This window comes from Carcharhinus amblyrhynchos, chromosome 8 (genome assembly GCF_965287045.1).
Source record: "Carcharhinus amblyrhynchos chromosome 8, sCarAmb.v2.hapA, whole genome shotgun sequence".
In the NCBI taxonomy this organism is placed as follows: domain Eukaryota; kingdom Metazoa; phylum Chordata; class Chondrichthyes; order Carcharhiniformes; family Carcharhinidae; genus Carcharhinus; species Carcharhinus amblyrhynchos.
This window is the reverse complement of record NC_137331.1, coordinates 74,233,406-74,259,668: the sequence shown is the minus strand read 5'-3', so window position 1 is coordinate 74,259,668 and position 26,263 is coordinate 74,233,406. Positions and strand designations below refer to the sequence as shown.

General features: G+C 41.5%; 1 protein-coding gene and 1 long non-coding RNA gene across 2 annotated transcripts in view; both read right to left on the bottom strand.

The window, feature by feature from the left end:
- Positions 1-12,378: 12,378 nt before the first annotated feature.
- On the bottom strand, positions 12,379-15,177 carry LOC145347043 (uncharacterized). Its single transcript, XR_013887758.1, has 3 exons — positions 15,066-15,177; positions 13,289-13,371; positions 12,379-12,459 (listed from the first exon to the last, which is right to left on the bottom strand). It is a non-coding gene; the product is annotated as an uncharacterized LOC145347043 (long non-coding RNA).
- An 831-nt stretch (positions 15,178-16,008) lies between these two features.
- The window catches only part of hhla1 (HHLA1 neighbor of OC90), a 35,290-nt gene continuing 25,035 nt past the window's right edge, over positions 16,009-26,263 (bottom strand). The window contains exons 7-9 of the mRNA XM_080193539.1: positions 25,674-25,760; positions 18,132-18,221; positions 16,009-16,217 (exon numbers count right to left, since the gene is read on the bottom strand). Of these exons, the coding sequence (XP_080049665.1) occupies positions 16,009-16,217; positions 18,132-18,221; positions 25,674-25,760 (386 nt within the window). The remainder of the gene's footprint in view (positions 16,218-18,131; positions 18,222-25,673; positions 25,761-26,263) is intronic.

Sequence of the window (26,263 nt, the reverse complement as noted above, 5' to 3'; positions counted from 1 at the left end):
AGACTATGGTTTATTATTGAAAAGAGGAAATGGTGCAAAAGTAAAAGCAAAAGTGAGTCTGAGTGTTGTGGTTTCACAGAGTGTTGGGATAAATGGACAATTTTCAGGTTGGCAAGTGCATGGGTCTCATTTTGACTTTGAGTGGTTTAAGCCTGGCAATATTGGACTAGCTGCTCATCAAACATCTTTAGAATCTTCATTCCGCTAGAGTCATCCCCTCTGCATTAGTAACAGGGTCAGGGCATGGCTGTGATGCCCCCAGTGGCCACCAGTTATCACATTAAATGGTTACTTTAGCTGAGTTTCTGGATTAATAATCTAGTGACAATACCACTAAGCCATCACCTCACCCTAAACACATGGGCAATCCTATTGTAATTCATCTAATGTTCTGCAGTCCTGGGTTTGAATCCCATCATGGCAGATGGTGGTATTTGAATTCAATTTTAAAAAATCTGGAATTAGGAATCTACTGATGACCGTGAAACCATTGTCGATTGTCAGAAAATCCCATCTGGTTCACTAATGTCTTTTAAGGAAGGAAATCTGCCATCCTTACCTGCTCTGACTTGCATGGAACTCCAGGGCCACAGCAATATGGTTAGCTCTCACAGGCAACTTGGGATGGGCAATAAATATTGGCCAGCCAGCGATGTCCATGTCCTGCGAGTGAATTAAAAAAATGTTTGAGTCATACCCCAATGTAAGTCAGCACCATCAGCACTGGAGAAGAAAACATAGGCAAACAAATTGCCACAGAAAATAAGTCACAAAGTTCTACTGCTGATTCAGGCCAGCTGGGACATTGTTTCCGGAACATTCCCACAATTATCACAGTATAACACTTACTGTAGGTGAGAATTTTAGTAAAACATCTGCTATCACTTGGAATCTCTCCAGGATTTAATTTGCATTTAATTTCATTTGCTTCTTGGTAATATTCTTGATGCGAGAAACAGCAGCTGCAATGTGTTGGAAATCACAAAGATCCTTCTGAGAGCAGGTGCTTCCGTCAGCCCATTATTACATATCCCTCCTGACAATGGACCTCATTCCAGTAAGAGGCATGGAGTTTAAAGCGACATCGTCACACAAAATAGATTTGTTTATTTTTAGACCAATTATTGTACCTTAACTGGAAAAATGAAAATGAGCCTCCAGTCATATGAGGAAGCAAAGAAGCAGCACCATAGAATAGAAATACCTGGGTATGAAATGGAAGGTCTAGAAATAGTGAAGGAGGAATTAGCAACTATTAAATCTCACAATGTTTAAATTTTTGTACAAAATTCTCTGGTCAATATTCTGTGCTTTTTAAAAATTATTTGTACTCTTTTTCCTATTCAGAAGAAGAGTTAAATTATACAGTACTCTGCTTTTTTAATAGGTACATATATTTGTGAATGAACTATGGAAACTTCTGGAAAAGAATGGATTTCCCTTTAAGCCATGCATTCTGAGCATTGTTGTCATGGCAAAGTCTTTTTGCTGGAGACGTTGCAGATGTCCAGAAATGGGAGTGTTGGAACAGCAGCCAGTGATCACACTGTCTATCATTTTATCTGTTAGCAACTTATTAATTTTACCTTAATACTTAAATTAATATTGTTAAACTTGACTGAACACATTGTATTGCAGAAGGTCTGCTTTTGCGGCTACGTGTATTTTCCGGTTGGGGACTGATGTAGTGCTCTGGGAGTGGAGGGGTGATCCACTGTGTAAGCGTACAGAGATAGAAAGCAGCAGCAATTAGTCATACATTGCATGCGAGGGTGAAACTTAAGTGAGAAGATTCATGATGCAACGCCCTGCAGGATTTGTCATTCGGCCTCACCAGACATAGTAGCACAGTGGTTAGCACTGCTGCCTCACAGCACCAGGGATCTGAGTTCAATTCCAGCCTTGGGTGACTGTGTAGAGTTTGCATGTTCTTCCCATGTCTGCTTGGGTTTCCTCCAAGTGCTGCGGTTTCTTCCCACAGTCCAAAGGTGTACAGGTTAGGTGAATTGGCCATACTAAATTGCTTCTGGTGTCGCAAGATGAGCAGGTTAGGGGGGGAATTAGAAGGGTAAATATGTGGGGTTACAGGGATAGGGGTGGGCCTGGTAAAATTGCACTGTCAGAGACTTGATGGACCAAATGACCTCCTTCTGCACTGTAGAGATTCCATGATATTGCTCCTGATGCAACCCCAGCACATGAATATAACTTGTTCTTCAAATGGGGCAACACGTGAATTGTGATCCTGTGCCTGTGGCTGCTGATCTCTGTTATTCATTGTGAAATCGCCCAGCAAGAATGCTGGGGTTAGATGAATGCTAGAGGATGTGCATATCAGGGTAGAATATTGTTGGTGCTGTATGAGGAAGTGAAGTAAATAACAGTGAGAAGACTAGCAGGGACAGTGAACTGCAGCAGCTCCCCTCTCTGTAGCCTCCTACCCAATGGTACAACACCAGCTTGCTGGCAGCTAGAAACTGACCTTCATCCTCACCACCTACTCCACCAATATTTGCAAAGCAGTGTCAAAATAGAGGCCTCTTGCAGCAGCCCTCAGTGATAGTTCTTTGCAAGCAGAGGCTACCTTTAAATGGCATCTGTAATCAGGAGAACCACCAATCAAAATGCAGTGATACTAGCAGCCTGATAATTGAACTACTTAATTAAGTCTTCACTGTGCCTTAAATACAGCACTCAATTTGCACATAAAAATCAGCTTTTATCAATTTCCACCACATGTGCTTGGTCTTTCTTGCAGCTGAATTTATTTGATAGTTTCCATGTAGAATGGTTAAAATTGGCACATGCTTTTATATGCACTGATGCATAAATTGTTTCCATTTCATTTTTACTCTTCTACTTGCTTTCAAGATTGTGCCACCTCATCCCAATGTTAATATTTTCAGGAAAGGTGTTGATAGATTTTTGGATACTGAGAGAATTAAAGGATATGTGGAGAGGACAGGAAAGTGGAGTTGAGATAAAGCTCACCCATGATGTTTAATGGTGGAGCAGGCTGAAAGGACCACTCCCACTCCCATGCCCGACTTTCTTACAAAATGTAATTAGTCCTTGGAGGCGGAGATTCCATCTCCAAAATTCCTTTATTGACAAGTTCCAACATTATACAGCACACACACAATCAGCAGCCTACAGCCAGAGGAGCTGACACTCTTGTTTAAATATAGAGCATGGGGCACCCTGATTGGACCATAAATTTGATCCTTAATCAGGGGCACCTTTTGGTGTGGCCCTTATTCAGGCAACTTTTTTTGTGGGGCTTTAATCAGGGAGTTCATATTGAAGCAAGCCAATTTCAATTGCCTGTTTAAAGTCATTACACAAAGTGAGGTCCAATTTTAACTCTGACTTTTTTATCATTATCATTCAACATGCCATTTGCTTTTTCACCTAAAAACTGATGATGCAGTGAAAATGAGAATGGCAGAAAGAAAAACAAAATGAGGTGTGAAGGTACGACACAGGTATTTGTGTGTCAAACAGTAGAAGCAGCATGTAATAGACAGAGCTGAGCAATCCCACAGCCAATGGATCAGATACAAGCTCTGCAGTCCTGCCATATCCAGTTGTGAATAATGATAGTCAGTTAAACAACTAACTGGCGGAGGCTGCAAAAATATCCCTGTTCTCAGGGGTAGTCCAGCATGTCAGTGCAAAAGACAACTTTGTAGCATTTGCAACAAATTTCAGCTAGAGTACCGAATGGGTGGCTGACTTCAGCCTCCTGAGGTCACCAGTATCACGGATGCTAATCTTCAGCCAATGTGATTCACTGCCAGTGATATCGAGAAATGGCTGAAAGCTCTGGATACTGCAAATGTTAGGGACCCTGACACCATTCCAGCAATACTACTGAAGACTTGTGCTCAAGAACTTGCTGCACCCTTAGCCAAGCTGCTCCAGCACATCCGTAACAATAGGATGATTTGGTGGTTGGGGAGAAGAAGTCAGGTTGCCTGGATGGTGATGGGTGGTCAATTGGGAGGTTGGGAATAGTCAGGAGAGATTTTTTTTGGAGGTGGAGGGATGGTCAGTGAATGGGTGCAGCCTGGGCAGGTGGGGAGGGGTTGGGTTGCTGGGAGGGTAGTTGAGTAGTGTGAAGATAGTCAGGGGTGGGGCTGGGGGGGGGGGGGGGGGTCAGAAAGGTAGTCGGGAACTCAGTAGGGTAATCAGATGTCCAGGAGTGTAATCGGGGGAGTGGGGAAGGTAATTGAATGGATCCTGTGGGGGTTTTGGGAGGAGTTCGTACTACAGCTACATTTAAATCAGGAGTAGGCGGTATACTACTCAGCCCTCGAACCTGCTCCACCGTTCAATAATATCATGATGGATCTAATTGGAACCTCCTGCCTATTTCCAATAACCTTTTACCATTTTGTGAATCACAAATCTATCTAACCCTTAAAAAATATTCAAAGATCCTGTTTCCACTGCCTTTTAAGAAAGAGACACATGACACTCTAAGAGAAAAAGAATTCCCCAGTTCTGTCTCAGATAAGCGACTCCTTATTTTTAAGCAGTGACCCCTTAGTTCTAGATTCTCCCACAAGAGGATCTTATGTTTCAACCAAGTTGCCTCTTACTTTTCTAAACTCCAGCGGATACAAGCCTAGCCTACCCAACCTTTCCTCATAGTACCACCAGCCCATTCCAAGTATGAGTTTAGTTAAGCTTCTTTGAACTGCTTCCAGCTCATCTACATCCTTCCTTAAATGAGGAAACCAATAGTGTACACAATACTCTAAATGTGGTCTCAGCAGTGTCCTGTACAACTGAAGCATTACTTCCCTACTTCTATTTTTAATTTCTCTCACAATAAACAATAGGATTCTATTAACTTTCCTAATTACTAGCTGTACCTGCTCTAATTTATAAAATCATGTTAATTCTATCTGATTGCCTTGAATTTTCCAAGTGCCCTGCTATAACCTTTTTAATAATGCCTTCTTACATTTTCCTCGTGACAGATGATAGGCTAACTGGCCTGTAATTTTCTGCTTTCTGTTTTATTCTCTTTCAGAATAAAGGAGTTAAATTCACTATTTTCCAATCTAATGAAGCTTTTCTAGAATCTAGAGAATTTTGGAAAATAAAACCATCACATCACTAGCCACTTCCTTTAAGACATTAAGATGAAGTTCATCAGGACCTAAGGATTTGTCAGACCATAGATCCAACAATTTGTTCAGTACCACTTCCTTGGTGATTATAATTTTGAGTTCCTCCGTCGCTTAAATTTACAGCTGATTTACAGCTATTTCTGGGGTGTTACTTGTATTCTCTATATTGGAGACCAATGTAAATTACTTGTTCAATTCATCAGTCATTCCCTGATTTTCCGTTATTAATTTTCCAGATTCACCTTCTACAGGACAAATGTTCACTTTGTTAACTTTTCTTATTTAAATATCTATTAAAAACTCTTACTGTCTGTTTTTACATTTCTAGCTAACTTTCTCCCGTACTCTAGTTTTTCCCTCATTAATCATTTTATCATTCTTTGATGTTCTTTAGATTTTTTCCATCTTCTGACCTACCACCCTGGACATTTAAAGGAATTACCATCGATAATCACTCAATATCCTGGAGATTATCATCGACCAGAAACTGAACTGGACCAGCCGTATAAATACTGTGATTACAAAAGCAGGTCAAAGGCTAGGCTCCCACGGCAGATAACTCATCTCCTGACTCCCCAAAACCTGTTCACCATTTCCAAGGGTCAAGGCGGATGTTACCTAGATGACTCCAACAACACTCAAGAAACTCAACACCATCAGGTACAAAGAAGCCCACTTGATTGCTACCCCTTTCACAAACATTCAATCCCTCCACCACTGATGCATAGCCATATGTACCATGCATTGCAGGAACTCACCAAAGTTCCTTAGAAAGCACCTTCCAAACCCATGACCAGTACCTCTAGAAGGTCAAGAGCAGCTGAGTACACCACCACCTGGAGGTTCCCGTCCAAGTTACTCACCACCCTGACAAGGAAACAAATTGCTGTTTCTTCACTGTCACTGGAGCAAAGTACTGGAATTCCCTCCCTAACAGCACAGTGGATGTATCTATACTGCAGGGACTGCAGTGGTTCAAGAAGATGGCTCATCACCACCTTCTGAAGGGCAACTAGGGATGGGCAATTGTTCTAAAAAACAGTCCTGAAAGCATACTATAATTTCCTCATCTGGGCGACCTTTGCCCATCTGATATTTGAGTCTATGGGCAGGATTCTCCAGCCATACACATCCGAAAACCAGAGAATCCAACCCAACTTCAATGGACCTTTACATAGCCCACAGCCTCTGCTTGCTAGAATTTAAGTGGCAGGCAGGATGGGAGAATTCCAATCTATATGTAGATTAAAATCCCCATGATTATCACTATACCTTTCCAAAAAGCTCCCATTATCGCTTCCTTTATGCTATGTCCTATCATGTAGTTAAAATAAGGAGACCTGTACCTGACTCCCACAAGTGATATCTTGTCTTTTCTCATCTCAACCCAAATAACCTCTACATCTTGGTTTTCTGAATTGACGTTATCCCTCTCTAGCCTGCTAATACCGTCACTAATTAACAGATCCACCTCTCCACCTTTACCTAGCTTCCTGTTGTTCCAAAATGTCACATAGTCTTTACTGTTCAATCCTTCTATGTCAACCTTCGGCAACGTATCTGTAAAGGCTATTAGATTGTACTTATTTCCAGTTGTGCTGTCAGGGTATCTGCTTTATTTGTATGCCACACGCATTCAGATACAGAACATTTAATTTTATCCTTTGTTTATTTTTGTAACTCGTACCATCCCTGCTGTTTTACTCTTAGATTTCTTTATCTCTTCCTGTTATGTTTTGTTTATCATTTTTTGCATCAATTCCTTGTCTCTTCTCTTTGGTTCACCATTATTTGTCAAATTTGATCTCTTACCCCCACTATTTAGTTTAAAACCCTGTCTATTTCCTTAATTATGTGACTTAGAACATATAACATCGAAAAACTACAGCACAAACAGGCCCTTCGGCCCACAAGTTGTGCCAATCATATCCTTACCTACTAGCTAGACTTGCTAAAACGCCAACCCCAGCACAGTTTGGTTACCAAAGAGTTAGAAGTGATTTTAATTCTTGTTATCCTTGGCAACTATTCAAATAACACAGTTGATATCACCCAAAATCTTTGATTTAAATCAGAGTAATGGGTGGTTCCCAGTGCAGAGTAATTACCCATCAGAATATCAAACTTAATTGAGTAATTCCAATGCAGTCCACGTCTGAAGAATTCTAAGGGAATCCCCAATGCATACCTTCCGGGTAGAATCCCTCACCATCACCCTCAACCCCCCTCCTCGCCTGAGAAAGAAGTCATGGGCTCTAATATTGCTACTGTGGCAATACCATTGTCTTGTTTGCCATTAGTTTGAAAAGGAAAAGTAATGTAACCCGTCTTTCAAATCCTGTGTATCTGTTTAAAGATGCACGTGTAATAATATTGAATGGAGACAGGCTCGGATAGGAGAATGATGAAGTTAAATTGCTTATTGCTTCGGATTGGAGTGTCCTGCAAGCATTAAATCCCTTGAGCAGGTTACCAGAACATGCCCAATTCCTTTAAAAACCAATATTGTGCTGTAATGATAGTGTGATGATCCAAGGTGCAAATATAAAAGCGGTGAGGGTTTTTTCCCTGTTGCCTGTTATTCCACATGACATCATCATCACAGAAACACAACTCTCAGAACAATAATGTACAGTATCTAATGACATTGAAATCCGATTACTCACTGCTATCCACTGCACTATATTGTAGAAATGACCTCTTCAACCTTTATAAAAATACTTGTGAAAATTCCATTTGCAAAGCTGGATGGAAATTGCAACAGAGATAAATAAATCAAGGTAGAAGCTAAAGTTCACTGAGAAGTAGCTTTTGATTGGAAAGGTCAGCTCAGGAAGTCAGTTCTGTTAACGGTGAATAACTCCTGAATTCCCAGTTCAAAGGGAGAACACAACACATTATTCAACTGCAATATCCACATTAAATGAACATGACTGCATCTATACACATTCTGTAAGAGTTTGTGTGCATGTATGTGGGGGACTGGGGTAGTGGGGTTGGATGAAGTGCATGTGTGAGTGTGGGGGGATGGTGTGTAGTGTATGTATGTGGGGGGAATTGTGTGTAGTTTGTGTGTGAGAGTGTGGGGGGATTGTGTGTAGTGTGTGTGCGGGGGGGGGGATTGTGTGTGAGAGTGTGGGGGGATTGTGTGTAGTGTGTGTGTTGGGGGGGGATTGTGTGTGAGAGTGTAGGGGGATTGTGTGTAGTGTGTGTGTGTGGGGGGGGGGATTGTGTGTGAGAGTGTGGGGGGATTGTGTGTAGTGTGTGTGTTGGGGGGGGGATTGTGTGTGAGAGTGTAGGGGGATTGTGTGTAGTGTGTGTGTGTTGGGGGGGGGATTGTGTGTGAGAGTGTGGGGGGATTGTGTGTAGTGTGTGTGTGGGGGGGGATTGTGTGTGAGAGTGTAGGGGGATTGTGTGTAGTGTGTGTGTGTGGGGGGGGGATTGTTTGTGAGAGTGTGGGGGGATTGTGTGTAGTGTGTGTGTGTGGGGGGGAGATTGTGTGTGAGAGTGTAGGGGGATTGTGTGTAGTGTGTGTGTGGGGGGGGATTGTGTGTGAGAGTGTAGGGGGATTGTGTGTAGTGTGTGTGTGGGGGGGGGGGGATTGTGTGTGAGAGTGTAGGGGGATTGTGTGTAGTGTGTGTGTGGGGGGGGGATTGTGTGTGAGAGTGTAGGGGGATTGTGTGTAGTGTGTGTGTGGGGGGGGTGGGGGGATTGTGTGTGAGAGTGTAGGGGGATTGTGTGTAGTGTGTGTGTGTGGGGGGGGATTGTGTGTGAGAGTGTAGGGGGATTGTGTGTAGTGTGTGTGTGAGAGAATATGGGGTCATCTCACACTTTACACTCTTGTGGCTAGATGTCCCCGTTAAAATTATCTCATTTATTTCCTTTCCAACTCCACAGATGCTGACAGGCTTGCTGCATACTCCAACATTCTATTATTTATTTCAGATTGCTATTTGTTTTTCTACTCCAGGAGGCTTATTAGGTTTGTGATATTACGGTGATGCTATATAAAACCATATTCAGACTTCATTCATGAAGTCACAAATCCCAGTATCAGGGTTAATTAATCATGAAGGTGGGGCTGCAGATTCTCTAGCAATGACAGAAGTGCCCATCTTAAAGAAAGCTCTACGCAATGGTGCAGCACTGGAATGATTCAATTAGACTGTCATTCTGCCAAGGACAGTAATGGGTAGGCAAAAAGCATTTTAAAAATGAATCCTTCCTTCAAGGAAATTCTCTGCTGGATATTCAGGGAGTAAGAGCGCTCACTGCACAAGTAGGCCTGACCAGGTAAGGATGACCCGATGGATTTTTACAACAACCGATGACAGTTGTCATGGTCACTATTATTGAGACTAGCTTTCAATTCCAAATTTATTAATTGGATTTAAATTTGTACCCATATCTCCAGAACAGCATGGGCTTCTGATTTGCTAGACTAGTGACATTATCACATCACCACCTTCTCGTCCGAGAGACTGGGACCATGTTCCTGGGCAGAGCAATCCTGGATTCATCTTCATCAAGGTTTTGTTCCTGTGATTAATTTATAAGCTTTATATGTTGCACTTTTTCTCCTCAGTAACTGCAAATTACTGGAACAATAGAACACGACACATTGGAACAATGGATACTGATTATACATTTGATTAATTGCTTGGTAATACAGAGATTGATATTGTAGAAAAAGTACAAAAAATCTTGCCTGTTCTACAACTTGACTCTGGTTGGCCAAGGTGCTGGCAATGATGAATGCACCAAAGGACTGTTGTTTCTCAGTGCTTTTGGTTAATTCAAAGAAGGCGTTAAGCCAATGCATATTCCTTTTGCCGGCAGAGGGCAGGTCACTGTGAATATGTAGTATCTAACATGCAGTAAGAGAGCCACATTGCCCAAGCCAGACTGATAATCTTAGAATGGTTGTCTGTATAACTCTCAGCACATTCAGGATTATATAGCAAGTCCTGATGAGTGTAGGAGGAAAAGCTTGAATAGCATGTCCTTTTTTCACAGTTGCAAACATTCAAATCTTAAGAGTGCAAAGCATCTTTCTGCTCCTTCTGCCACAGGCTTATATTTTTATTGAGGGAATTATCCTGAACTGTAGTGAGTTTCAAGTGAAGAGCTTAGGACTCCCTTGTCTCCAACAATTTGCCTTCAACATCAGCCTAATAACTGTTTCATTGTACTCTACATTGGACCCTATTATGGCTGGAAAATATGATGAAATAAACTGTACCAGCTTGTAATTATTAATAATGTACATTCATAATACTCATAAATATTGGATTGTTTTTAAATTGTAATGCTTTTCTTTCAAAGTGTGCAGTCACACTGATAGGGACAATAAATGGCAGTTGCACAGTCAGACATAGATGTATCAAAAGGATGATGATAAAGCTCTTCACAAGAGTGTTTGGAGGCAGGTTTAATTCTCTCCACTTCATTGCATCTGCAGTTTTAGCTGCAGTACTGTCGGTGACACCTTGTAAAGGCCATCTTCCCTCCCTTGAGTGTATTAGAGAAGGAGCAAAACAAAGGAAGATTTTTTTCCTGCACTTACAGCTGTGGCTTAAGAGTGCCATAGACGAAGGCTTAGCAACCAAGTATCCTGCTCTCCTTTTAACTAAGAATGATATGTTGAAAACTGACACCAATGTGGAACGAAGGGAGATAAGCAGAACTCAAAACATAACTGAACAATTTAAAAGTGAAATTAAAATATTTTTAGGAAAGCACCATAATTTACAGTAGCAGGCCCTTTCACAGTGCCAAGCAGTAATTGGACTTTGCACATTTAGGCTTTTAGATCTTTCGTATGACAAATTGTTGGAAGTACAAAGTATGTTGCAGCAAGGGAACTGGGCGTCTGGGACATGGGCAAACAACAGTGTGTCTCCTTAACAAATCAAACTGAAGGATCATGAAATTAACAGCTCAAACAATGAAGAGGAATTGCGAGTTAGAGTGGGTGAATTCAATGTGAAATCAGGCATAGCATGTGAGAAAGGCTGCATTGAGAGTGAAAGAAAAACAAGACAGAAAGAAAATGTTTTTTAAAAATTTAATTTTCAATTTAATATTTTTAAGATCTTCAACAATGTTTTAAACTCTACACTTATACTAGTTAATTTTCATTTTCAGAGAGGCAATGATTGACATTATTCACACTCATCTATCATGTTGTGAACACATATTTATATTGTATTTAAAAAGATATAAGTTTTTGCAGTGAGTTTAGCTCACATCTACAGGGCAAGAACAGCAACCTGAAATATATCTGTGGGTGGGAGGTGTGAGGGGTTTGGGGGGGGCCACCGAGATGCCATTTTGTGAAGCTAACGTTGGAAGAGTGCAACTCAGACAGCAGTGCTTGTTCCAAGACTTGTTCTATCATCACATTAAATAATGACCGGAATCATTAACCTCAATTATTTTGACACCAAGTTATGACCCATTTTTCTTTAGGTTCTTCTTAAAATTATTATTCAGGGCAATTGTTATTAAAGAAACACAACAACCATTTCAAATTTTAGTCAATAGTTCCATATGAGCTGTTGGTTGCCAGGCTCTTCATAAACATATTAGATTCAGAGATGTTTACAGCACAGAAGGAGGCCATTTGGCCCATTGTGGCACATCACCCCAGTCAACAATCATGGTCAAGTGGATATCATCATTTGGTCTACTTGAACAAAGTAATCTGCCTCATGATCACATGATAAACCAACGCCTTGAAATCACTGTTGCCAATAGTGAGGCAGGATCTAAAATATCTGGCAAATCATAATGGGTATTCCTAAGGAGATAGTTCAGATGGAACAAACTGAATGATGCTTTCTACAAAAGCAATAATAGAACAGTACTTCTAAATGCAACTTAACATTTAACAAAGGGTCATCTGGACTCGAAATGTCAGCTCTTTTCTCCCCTCACAGATGCTGCCAGACTTGCTGAGATTTTCCAGCATTTTCTTTTTTCGTTTAACATTTAACTATTTTGTTTTGGTTCAATATATAGTATTCTTGAGTTCAAACTTTTACTTAAATATTACAACGGAATGATAAATATTTGATACGTAAATATCAGAACATCTTGATTACAATTAATCGATCACAGCTTGAAATGACTATACCTCTTCTAAATTATTACTGCACACTTTCATTTAAAACTATTTTTTGCTAATAGAATATAAAAGATTTTTTCAGATTATTCCAGTGTGATTGAGCATCCTGTGAGAACTTTTGCCCTCTTTTTTAAATCTCTGATGGTTGGTTTGACTTGCAGATCTTCGAAAGACATTTCTTCCTTAAAGCTGCAATAAGCAGAGAGAAGTTAGTGATCTGAGGAATTTCAGTTTAAAATCATACAGAAGATTCCACCACAAAATGTATCAAAAAGCTTCAACAATGATAACTTGATATTAGTGACTCCACAACCAGCCACACTAAGCACATAGCAAACCACGGAGGAAACATGTCTCCTGCTTTTCTATCACCATCATTCTAACTGATGTGGCTCTCTATCTCTCAACATGCTGAATTTAAAATCCTTATCACCAACTTCAGATCCCTCCACAACCTAGCCCACCCCATTTATGCAACTCCCACAGCCCTTAATCTCTATACCTGCACCGTTTGGATGGGATTTTCCACATTGTTCCAGTGTGATTTGTCCGGACCAAAAATTCCAGACCTTTAGATGAAGGCAAAATACTGCAGATGCTGGAATCTGAAACAAAAGCAGAAAATACTGGAAAATGTCAGTAGGTCTGACAACATTTGTGGAGAGTGAATAGAGCCAGCACTTCAAATGCAGATGCTGTCAGACCTGCTGAGATTTTCCAGCATTTTCTATTTTTGCAACGGAGCTTTAAGTAGTCCGCCAAATTTTCCAGTCCTGCCGGCAATGATTTCTGTGGTGGGTGGGAGTGGAAAATTTACATCAAGTTAGCTCGCTGACTCTGGACTTTAGTGCAACTCATATCCTTAATCCCATCATTTGTGGAAGAGCCTATAGCTACTGCCTCACATTGCAGTGTCCCCACTGCCCCTCCCTTCTTTAGTTTTCATTTCTCTCTCCATTTTTAAAAGCCCTATGAACCCCATCTTCTTAGCCATGCATCAAACACCCATTATACTTACATTTCAACAGAGAAAAACGCTTTGAGATCTGGCAGACATCAGCTTTTTGTGCCAGGTACCAGGAGTAGTAATCAGTGCAATACCTGAGTTAAAATTGCCATTTAATTTACAGTCAGCAACAGTTACATACATTTTTAACCTTTTGCAGAAATAAAAGAATAACTTAGAGTAAGAGTAATTACAAATAAATGCACTGATCCCGTTAAACTTTCAACACGTAATTGGCAATCAATATACAAACATTTAAATTTCACTCATTAAGATAATCCCAGGGTGACTCTGCAGGAAAATTCTGGTAAAGTGTTAGGGTTGGAATGGGGAGGGCAGGGAAGGGGGTCATGCATGGATTTTCTACCTATGTAGAATTCTCAGTTTACCAAGAAAATTTCACTCTTATCAAGGTGCCAGCCAACTTATCAGAACCAAGAGTTAAGAGGCCAACAAAGCTTTTGAAAACTCGCCAAGCATTCTGCTAAGTATGTGAGGGACATAGCCATTTTGAAAAAAATGCTTTCAATGGACCCTTCCAGATCCTTCTCTTGCTCCTCAACATATTGCACTTTTGCAGAAAACGCATCAGGATCCTTGTCAAACAAAATTTAGCTCTAAGCCACATAAGGAGATATCGGATGGGTGACTAAAAGATTCATTTAGTTAAAAAGTGAGGAGCAGAGGAACAGACTCCAAATAGGAAAAGGACCATTCGGAGCATACTTTAATGAAGAAGGCACAATGGTAGGCCTAATAATTGCAGAGGACTTAGAAGAAGCCCTGGTTATTGATGAGGGTTTGGGGAAGCCTTAAAAGTCCAAGAAGGCAGCAGAAGGTTGGTGACTCTGTTCTGCGAATATTGGGGATCTGTGGAACAGTAAAGTTTATTTATTAGTGTCACAAGTAAGCTTACATTAACACTGCAATGAAGTTACTGCAAAAATCCCCCAGTAGCGATTTCTGAGCAGCTGAAGAGCTGAAATTGCACTTGTCAGTTGACAAAGCGAGATCTTCGAAGGTGAGGACTAGAATCCCTCATGAGAGCGACAAGATTTCCGTGACATTGGTTGGCTCACAGTGTTACTGATGTTTTGGTGGGTTGTTGAGAAATCTGCGGAATCTATTATGATCATATTTCAATGTCATTATAAATAGAGGTACATTTGACCAGTTTGCCTGTTAACTCATAGTAACCTTGAATGTTAGAGTATAAGATAAATATTGAAAATTGCTTTATTTTTCTGACTTTGTATCATAAAGTTTATTTTTGTTTGTTTAAAACATCTGGAAATTTCTGGCTTTAATTACAAACTTTTTCTCCTTCAAACAAAAAGTTATTGGTCCTGAACAAACATTACTAAAAAGTTAAGGATCATCACAGATCACTTAGATCTATGTATGACAAGCTGCTTCTGCTGCTTAGTAACAAGAGTGTGCTTTTTCCAGAGTTACGTATGTTATACTGACGAAAACACTGTGGAGGGGATTTCCAGCATTGGTATGGTGAGTCCTGCCACAGTGGATGCAGCGTGCCAGCCAAAATCCCATTGATTTTGGTGAGGGTTGAAGATCCTGCAGGCGAGCAGGACCATAAAACCCTGTCCAATACATTCAGGGCAGTAACGTCAGAAAGTTCTACACCTTTTATTGTCCATCTCATTCGAGGGTCTGCATCCTCATAAATTATATTTGGAAATTTTATGAAACATATTGTTAAAATCCTGTGCCACCTTCATCATGCAGCATCTCAGAAATAAATAGCAAAATAAAAGACTGTTTCATTTACCTTACAGCAGATCTCTTTGATTGGCTCCTTTGTACAATTTTACAATGGCATCTTTGAAAGAATCGACAAAGTTCCAGAACACAACGATTTACGTTCTGAGCGCCTGCTGTTGGCTTCTCTTCCTCTTTGGCCTCTGCAGCACCTCCACAGTCTATTGTGAATATTAATTCCTCAGATGTAAAAAAAATTACTGCAACTGGGCTATTCATTCTCTAAGGCATTAAAAAAGCATTAACAAAATCCAAAACATGCTTTTCCTGGGGATTACTGCTTCCCCACCATGAGGCTTTCCCATCTTTGCCTTGATGCATTCTCCTATATATTTCCCTACTTGCACACCTACGTGGCATTGCACCAAGATGGATATAGAAACACTGGCCAGAATTTTACTGTCCCGCCCGTCACAGGAATTGGCACAGGTGAGGGATGGACCATGAAAAGGTCTATTGACCTCAGGCGAGATCTTACAGTTTTGGGACAGGCGAGGTTGGAGAATCCTGCCCATTGTTAATATTTATGGTGGAGATGGGAAGTGTGCAAAGTAAGCTGAATTAGCCCAAGAATTTGACAAAACTTAAGGATAATGATAATATATTTTAGATCTGCTTTTCACCCAACGGCTTGCCAAATGGCCTGGCTAGCCAGCAACCAGGAGGGAAAACCCCCAGTAAGAGACCGCAGCCGGGGGTGTTCTGGGAGAGGCTGAATGGCCTCCTTCTCTGTCAATTAATTGATTTCTGGTCAAATGATCAATTTCAACAACAAAAACAGAAAATGCTGGAGGATTTCAGTAGGTCTGATAGCATCTGTGGAAAGAGTACCGTCAACGTTTCAAGTCAGGATCACCCTTCATCAGCTCTGACGAAGGGTCATCCTAACTCGAAACATTGCTTTCAGATTCCAGCATCTGCAGCATCTTGCCTTTATCAAAATATCCCTTTGATTACTGGTTCCCCCGCGACAGATGCAGTGAACCATTCAAATACTCATTGGCTTTGGTGGCACTGGAAATTCCTGCCAACAGGATGGGCCAGAAGATTTCGGGCAATCTTAACTTGATATTGGAAAATGCATGGTTAACACTGAACTTACATGATTTCAATGGTTTGACCGATATGCTTGGTGTAGACTGGAGCACAGATCCAGGGGATGCTGAAAGGAATTGCACACATTTTATTGAAGCTTACGTAAGTCACCATTTACAGAATTTATTCGATAATATAGAGAAGGCCAAACTGAAACAGAACCTAGCATAAAAATTATTCTTGAGCTCCTTTTGTGTTTTTACTCTTGATTATTTTAGATTTGTTTTCAGATTATTGATTTTGGTGTGTCTCAGTTCTCTATGTCTTTGGTAGCGTTTTATTTGCCCTAATATTTAAATAATGTGTCCAGAATAATGAAGGAAGAATGCTTTTGTTTTATATTATTTCAACTATTAGTTCAATCCATAAGACCATAAGATATAGGAGCAGAATTAGGCCATTCAGCCCATCGGGTCTGCTCCGCCATTCAATCATGGCTGATATGATTCTCATCCCCATTCTCCTGCCTTCTCCCCTAACCCTTGATCCCCTTATGAATCAAGAACCTATCTATCTCTGTCTTAAAGAACTCAATGACCTGGCCTCCACATCCCTCTGTGGTAATGAGTTCCACAGGTTCACCACCTTCTGGCTGACGGAATTCCTCCTCATCTCTGTTTTAAAGGATCTTCCTTTCACCCTGAGGTTGTGCCCTCTGGTTCTAGTTTTTCCTACTAGTGGAAATATCCTCTCCACGTCCACTCTATCCAGGCCTCTCAATATTCTGTAAGTTTCAATAAGATACCCTCTCATCCTTCTAAACTCCATCAAGTATAGGCCCAGATTCCTCAATCGCTTCTCATATAACAAACTCTTCATTCCAAGGATCATTCTTGTGAACCTCCTCTGGACGCCCTTCCAAGGCTAGCACATCCTTCCTTAGATATGGGGCCCAAAACTGCTCACAATATTTCAAATGGGGTCTGACCAGAGGCTTACGCAGCCTCAGCAACACAACCCTGCTCTTCTATTCTAGCCCTCTAGAAATGAAAGCTAACTTTGAATTTCTCTTCCTGTCAACAGAAACTGCATGTTAGCCTTAAGAAAGTTCTGAACCAGGACTCCCAAATCACTATGTGTTTCAGATTTCTGAAGCCTTTCCCCATTTAGAAAATAGTCTACTCTTCTATTCTTCCTACCAAAGTACATACTTTGCCATATTGTGTTCCATCTGCCACTTCTTTGCCCAGTCTCCCAACCTGTCCTTGTCATTCTGCAGTCTCCCCCCTTCCTCACTGCTACCTGTCCCTCTACATATCTTTGTATCATCTGCAAATTTAGCAACCATGCCCTCAGTTCCATCTTCCAGATCATTACCGTATATAGTGAAAAGTTGTGGTCCCAACAATGACCTCTGTGGAACACCACCAATCACTGGTTGCCACCCTAAAAAGGACCCCTTATCCCCACTCTGTCTTCTGTCTGTCAGTCAATCTTTTATCCGTGTCAGTACCTTGTCTCTAACACCATTGGCTCTTAGCTTATTTAGCAGCCTCCTGTAAGGCACCTTATCAAAGGCTTTCTGGAAATTGAAATAAATCACGTCCACTGGCTCTCCTTTGTCTAATTTCTTCATTACCTTGTTACCTCCTTAAAGAATTACCTGATGGTCCTTTGCTGATGCTTTTTCTTTGTGTAATTTTTTTTCTTTCAATTTCTTATTATGTATGGAAGTTTGCTTGCTTAACTGTCTCCAGAGGTTTGAGGGGAAAAAAATCACAAATGAAAACGCAGGCTAATAAATCTCCCCATTTACTCCTGAAAGTGAGACATCTAGCATCATTCTGGTGAAGTAATGCTGATGCAGCAATATCAGCACTGAGGAGTTCCAGCAAAAATTTGGATTTTTTGGATAAAATTGGGTTAATCTAATTCAGATTTGGAATTTCATTCGGTGTTCATGGTGAGGAGGTATTCCTTTTCTCTCAGGATAGTGTCAAGTTAATCATTCCAAATCTGCATTGGGACAATGAAACCTCACCTGTGGAAGGCTGTGTCTCCAACGTGGTTGTCATCATCTTTTGGAGGTCTTCTGAAACTGATGTGATGTTTGTAGAAGTGGTTGGTGATGCTAAAATACAACAGACATCTGTTTTTCAAACAATCTTACATATGCTTTAACTTAATTTGTGTGCACGGAGAGGACTGGTGACAGTTACACAGGCGTTAGGTTTACTTGCCATGTCATTATAAGAGTATTAGAGTGGGAGCAGGTCTTTTGACCTTCTGAGCCTGGTTCACCCTTCATTAAGATCCTTGCTGATAATCTATCTGAACTCAATCTTCTCACACTCATCCCCTTACCCTTAATACACAAAAATCTCTAGATCTCTGTCTCTTTAAGATAGCCATGATGTGGAAATGCCGGAGTTGGACTGAAATAGGCACAGTAAGAAGTCTCACAACACCAGGTTAAAGTCCAACAGGTTATTTGGCAGCACCAGTTTTTGGAGTCTCAGGCTCCTTCATCAGATGAGTGAGGACTTGTGTACACAAACAGGGCATATAAATACACAGACTCAACTTACAAGATAATGATTAGAATACGAGTCTTTACAGGTAATCAAGTCTTAAAGGTACAGACAATGTGAACGGAGAGAGGGTTAAGCACAGGTTAAAGAGATGTGTATTGTCTCCAGCCAGGACAGTTATTAAGATTTTGCAAGCCCAGGCAAGTTGTGAGGGCAACAGATAGTGTGACATGAACCCAAGATCCTGGTTGATCTTACCCTCTGATCTTCGGGTAAGTGTTTTCCAAGGCAGCCTTCATGACACATGACAACACAGAATCACTGAGCAGAAATTGATAGCCAAGTTCCACACACATGAGGACTGCCTCAACCAGGATCTTGGGTTCACGTGACCACAAATTCTAGGGAAATTTCCTCTTAGCATCTAGCCTGTCATACCACTTAAAAATTTCATATATTTCAATTAGATTTCTCATTTTTCTACATTTTAGCGAATATAGACATAATCTATTCAATCTTGCTTCATTTTACAATCCTCTCAATTTATCTATAGGCCTAGTGAACCCTTATTGCATTTCATCTAAGGCAGGTATATACATCTGCAGTGGAGATCTTGGCCCAGGACATGCATTCCATGGCAGGAGATGTCCGCACCATGGTTCAGTGTGTGAGCTCCACATTGCCACTCCCACAGACGGGCAGTGTGGGTTTAAAATCGCCTCCCTAGTCTTGCTTGCAGCAACAAAGATCTTTGGGTGGGGTGGAATAAATAGAGAACATGGTTGTCACTGGCGTGTGGTCATACAAGACAAAGGGAAGGCAAGGATTTGCATTTATATATCAGCTTTCAGAATACACAAAGTGCTTTACAGCCAATGAAATAATTTTGAAGTGTAGTCACTGTTGCAGTGTAGGGAAACACAACAAATCTTTTATACACTGCAAGGTGCCACAAACTATTAAGAGACACATTGCCAGCTACTGTTTTTGTGATGTTGGATGAGGGTTAATTGTTAGCCAGATCATGGTCAGAACTCTGATGCTATTTTATTTAATAATCTCATGGCAGCTTTATAGGGATTTATTAGGGATGGGCAATAAAGGCTGGCCAGCCAGCGCCACCCATCTCTCCCAAATGAATAAAAAAGCACATCCACCTGAGAGAGCAATCAGGGTCCATCTGTGATGACACTTCCTAGAGTGCAGCACTCTCTCAATACCAAGTTACCCTGGATTATAAATTCACCTCTCTGAAGTGAGGTTTGAAACTATAACCTAATGATAGGGGGAAGAAACTGATTTCATATCTTCACTTCTGCTGACATAGGAAAATATACCTGTTAGAATTTTCAAAGCAGGGTATAAGGCATGGTAAATGGAAGATGATGCCTCTTTAGTGGCTCAGGATGAGATAGAGTGATGCACATTTTTATTTCTACACTTTCTGGACTTGTGGCATCTCTTTGAATTGGTGCCAGTCTGTATCAAGCTGGAAGTAGCTTTGTGCACGTGGACATTTATGAACTGGGAATTGGAGACTGTCAGACTAATTTCACCAGAAACACTTAGCAGCTGTCATGAAAAGCAAACATTTAGTCCAAACATTAGAGCTGGATTCAATCCAAATTGTTAGATGTGATGGGATAGATCTCTAATGCACTTTGCTGGCCAGTCCCCGAGGTGCATTCACTTGTAAATATTTGGAGCGGTTCTAACGGATTGTCTGGAAAGGGACTCAAGAATTCTGCAGTCACAAAACACAAACTGTATTTGTGTTATCCTCATGCTGCAGCTTATGATCTGAGTATTCTGCTCCCAACAAACATATTAAAGGAAAGGTCATATAAGTTACCAACTTTGGAGCAACTGAGTGCAACCATTTACAAGTTGGACTGACAAAATGGTGCAGTGTCATTGGCCATTGCTAGCACCAATTATTGTAAGATTAAAATAGAATGTTTGAAATATGTTTCTCTCTCTAATAAACCTTTTACACTAACAATCATAACCTGAAACAACCAATTCATTTGATCCCTGCCTGACACTGCATCATCACCCCTGAGGTGAGTTTCTACCTGGTTAAATATATTATCGGTGATATCTTTGCAGGATGTGTAACACTTAGCAGCTGTCACCTTCCAGGATCCCAGGACACACAATGTGCTTTACAGCCAATGAAGTAATTCTGAAGGCTGGTTACTGTTATAGTTTGGGGAAACACAATAGTTCTTTTACAGACCGCAAGGTGCCACAAATCATAAAGAGATACATTGCCAGATAAACCGGTGAGGAATAATTGTTAGCCAGATCATGGTCAGAACTCTGCTGTTACTTCCAAAGATCAAGTGTAGTATCGACATGTTGTGCGTGGTTGAAGTCATTAGGTTACATTTTAGCTTCATTTGAAGCAATTTTTAAAAGTGGCATCTTGGCCTTTTGGCTAAGATACAAATGAGATCAAGCCTTGGAAGAGGAGCTATGCCTACTCCAATCAGCTTGGATCATGTAGATCAAGCCCAAGATAGGAGATGAGAGCCTTGTCTTGTCAGCTTAGATCGGGAATGTCTCAACTTGTTGAGACCCTGAATTGGACTTGATTGGATTGAATTGGAATAAAATCAAAATAATATCAGGGCAGGTTTATATCCACCTGCAAAGTCAAGAACTAACTGAAACTAGTTTGTTCAAGTTTGACTATATATACACAGACACACACACACACAAATGGCCGCAAGAGGATGGTATTACACTGTTACACTGCAGCCTCCTTAAAGAGAAAAGCATAGAATGTAATGTTAATGGAACTTATACATTTCTTCTTTTAATTTATTTTTAAAATCTAACTTAATCATTGGTTTCTAATTCCTAAGAGGATACCTATTTTCTTCATCCAAAACTTTCAGAATTTGGGGAAGTGTGAGAATCTTTATAAGTGTCTTAACATGACCATTAACCCAAAGATACATAGATACTTTATACCATGCTCTCCACAATTACTGTTTTTGTAGGAAACAGTTCTTAGTTACTTTCAGCTTCCAATGGGATCACATATCCCTGTTTCAATGAGTTATGTCTTGTGTTTAATGATGGTCCTCTTGCTCAGGCTCCTGGGAATTCCCAAGCCAACTTTCAGCTCTGAGGCCTACTCCAGTGATTTCTTCTCCTGATCTCCCCAGTTCAAATCTTCCAGAGTTTTAGATTGCTACAGGGTGACTCCTATCATTCAGAGACAATTCTCCCTCCCCATTCTCAGAGGAAACATAAAATTCTCCTCTCTGCCGACAAACTCTGGCTGCAGCCCCTTTTCTCTGTGAGTCAGTTCTCTCTCTCTCTCTATGCCAATGGCTGGACTTCTATCATCTTGCCCTCCAGGTGAATCGGAGTGGGCGAGGGATGGACCATGTAAAGATCCATTGACCTTGGGCAGGAATTTACAGTTTGGAGACAAGTGAGGCTGTAAAATCCCACCCAGAAAGTCTATCCACTGTCAACCCAACGGCTCCTGCCATTTTTTTCAGGTGTGAATATTTTACTTCTTGCCATCAGTAAGTCTCAGCTTGGGCCTCCAGGTTCCATAGCAACCAGCACATAAGAACATAAGAACTAGGAGCAGCAGTTAGGCCATTTAGCCCCTCGAACCTGCTCCGCCATTCAATAAGATCACGGCTGATTTATCCTTGCCTTAAAAACATTCAATGAGGTAGCCTCAACTGCTTCATTGGACAGGGAATTCCACAGATTTACAACCCTTTGTGAGAAGAAGTTCTTCCTCAACTCAGTCCTAAATCTGCTTCCCCTTATTTTGAGGCTATGCCCTCTAGTTCTAGTTTCACCTGTCAGTGGAATCAACTTCCCTGCTTCTATATTATCTATTCCCTTTACAATCTTACATGTCTCTATAAGATCTCCCCTCATTCTTCCGAATTCCAATGAGTATAGCCCCCGTTTACTCAGTCTCTCCTCATAAGCCAACCCTCTCAACTCCGGAATCAACTTAGTGAATCTCCTCTGCACCCCCTCCAGTCCTAGTATATCCTTTCTCAAGTAAGGAGACCAAAACTGTACACAGTACTCCAGGTGTGGCCGCACCAGCACCTTATACAGCTGCACTATAATCTCCCTGTTTTTAAACTCCATCTCTCCAGCAATGAAAATTTCATTTGCCTTCTTAATTCCCTGCTGCACCTGCAAACCAACTCCTTGTGATTCTTGCACAAGGACACCCAGGTCCCTCTGCACAGCAGCATGTTGCAATGTTTTACCATTTAAATAATAGTCCATTTTACTGATATTCCTACCAAAATGGATGACCTCACATTTACTAACAGTGTACTTCATCTGCCAAACCCTCACCCACTCACTTAGATTATCTATTTCCCTTTGCAGGCTTTCATCCTCCTCTGCACACTTTGCTCTGCCACCCATCTTAGTGTCATCTGCGAATTTTGATACACTACATTTGGTCCCCAACTCCAAATCATCTATGTAAGTCATAAACAATTGCAGTCCCAATGCTGATCCCTGAGGCACACCAGTAGTCACTGATTGCCAACCAGAAAAACACCCAATTTACCTACACTCTTTGTTTTCTGTTAGTTAACCAATCCTCTATCCATGCTAATACATTACCCGTAGCACACATTAGTTTGTTGTTGTGCAGCAATCAGAATAGATCACATTGTTCATTTTACTTTGAATTAAAGAAACAGCCCAAATCTGAAACATCTTATAAAATCTCACCTCTATAATACTAAACACACACACAAACCACCAAAGGTTAAAAAACACAAGCATATGCTACCCTCGATTAATAACAGCTGCTAGCAAATATCCTGCTACTCTGTGACTGAACTGCCAATCTGAGTCTTGGTCCTTCAGGCTTGACCTTTTGGATCTCACTCTCTGCCCTTACATTGACATTCATTCCCCATCCTGCTTTAGTCTTACCATCTTATGTATTTAATATGGGTTCCTTATGTTGCAGTAGTGGTAGTTTATTGAATGGGGTAACTCATTAATGGGCAGCACAGTGGCACAATGGTTAGCATTGCTGCCTCACAGCACCAGAACCACAGGTTTAATTCTGACACCAGGTCACAATCTGTATGGAGATTGCATGTTCTGCCTGTGTCAGCTTGGGTTTCCTTCGGGTGCTCCAGCATCCTCATGCTCTCCAAAGATACGCAGGTTGGGGGGATCGGCCATAGAAGATTGCCTCTTAGTGTCAGGAAGATTAGCAGGGTAAATATATGGGGTTATGGGAAATAGGGCCTGGGTGGGATTGTTGTTGATGCAGGCTTGATGGGCCAAATGGCCTCCTTCTGCACTTTAAGGATTCTACATTTCTATGCTTCAAGAGCTTTTGAGGCTTGTGTGTTTCAACATTAACACCTTTATAGGTAGACTCTAACTATTTACAATTCCAACCATGATCTTGCCTGGTGTAGCTTCCACCATGCAGGCTAACTGCTTACAGTTCTAGATTGTATTCTGGTCATGTGACCACACACCTCATAGTGTGGGAGGTGCCAGTCTCCTGCCCCATGTTAACCCGAGCATCTTACATTATCATAGATTCCCTGTGGTGCGGAAGGAGTCTGCAATCACTCTCTGACAGAACATCTTTCCCAAGGCCCATCCTCCTACCCTATCCCCGTAATCCCACATATTTACCCCGCTAATCCCTCTTCCTACATTTCTTGGGGCACCAAGGGGCAACTTTGCACGGCCAGTCCATCTCACCTGCACATCTTTGGACTGTGGGAGGAAATCAGAGCACCTGAAGGAAATCCACACAGGCACGGGGAAAAAGTGCAAGCTCCACACAGTCAGCCAAGGCTGGAAGCGAACCTGGGTTCCTTGTGTTGAGAGACAATAGTATTAACCCACTGTGCCACCATGCCACCCTGCATATGTAGGCACACATAATATAAGGGGGCAGCACGGTGGCACAGTGCTTAGCACTATGGTTGAACCCAGGCTTCACAGTGCCAGAGGCCTGTGTTCAATTTCCAGCTTGGGTCACTGTCTATGTTGAGTCTGCACGTCCACCCGGTGTCTGCATAGGTTTCTTCTGGGTGCTCTGGTTTCCTCCCACAATCTGAAAGGTGTGCTGATTAGGTGGATCGGCCATAAGAACATAAGAACATAAGAAATAGGAGCAGGAGTAGGCCATCTAGCCCTTCGAGCCTGCCCCGCCATTCAATAAGATCATGGCTGATCTGTCGTGGCTCAGTTCCACTTTCCCGCCCTCTCCCCATAACCCTTAATCCCCTCTCTTATCAAGAACCCATCAACCCGCTTCTTAAAAATATTTAGCGAGGCAGCCTCCACCACTTCAACGGGCAGAGAATTCCAGAGATTCACCACCCTTTGAGTGAAGAAGTTCCTCCTCAACTCCGTTCTAAACCGCCTCCCCTTTATCTTGAGGCTGTGCCCCCTAGTCCTACTGTCTTTTTTGAGCGGGAAGAGTCTCTCCACCTCTATCCTATCCATCCCATTCATCATCTTATACGTCTCAATGAGATCTCCCCTCATTCTTCTAAACTCTAACGAGTACAAGCCTAGTTTATTCAGCCTCTCCTCATAGCTCAATCCCCTCAACTCCGGTATCAGCCTAGTAAACCTCCTTTGCACTCCCTCCAGGGCCAAAATATCCTTGCGTAAGTACGGCGCCCAAAACTGCACACAGTACTCCAGCTGCGGCCTCACCAATGCCCTATACAGCTGCAGCAAGACCTCCCTACTTTTATATTCAATCCCCCTCGCTATGAAGGCCAGCATCCCATTCGCCTTCCTGACCACCTGCTGCACCTGCAAGCTGGGTTTTTGCGACTCATGCACAAGGACCCCGAGACAATTATCCGTTAACGTACCTGAACAGGAGTCAGAGCCTGGCGAGTAGGGGATTTTCACAGCGACTTCATTGCAATGTTAATGTAAGCCTAATTGTGACACTAATAAACTTTCCCCCACATCCCCACCCTGAGCAATGCTGCAAAGATGTGATAATAAGAGGTAAAGAATAAACAGGATTAAGTAATAGTACTAACCAGTCGTGGTAGATTTTCTGTCATAGAATGTTTCATTTATAATTGGCTGCAGTGAACTTGTAAACCACAGTGAGGTCATATCTCTTTCTGAAACAGCAACATTAAGTAATTAATATTATTTAAAACTACTAAATATGAATTTGTTGACTCCTAACTGTGCATTCCAGAAATAATTCCAATGATTTGAGGTATTTTTATATGGTAGGGATGGAATTATTATTACAATGCCTAGAGGGCGAGCTTCAGCCCACATTTGCCCTCCATATAAAGGCTGGTGGGGGCTAAAGATCCAGAAGTCAGAGTTCTCGCCAGCAAGTTTGCAATTTCAGATCTTCCCCACCCCTCGATGGTGATACCATCAGATTCACCCCAATAATGGGCATGGAGCTGCTTTACGTGAATTTGAATATATTTCAATGTCATTAGCCACACCCTTATCAGATGTTTAATGCCCTGATATATACTGACCCATTGGTGCTGTTCACAACACATTCACATAGATGTGAATCTCTCATGGGGGGCGGGGTGGGGGGTGGTCTCCCGTGAATGCAAAGTTAAATATAGTGTATAGTTCCCAGCAGAGAGGGATA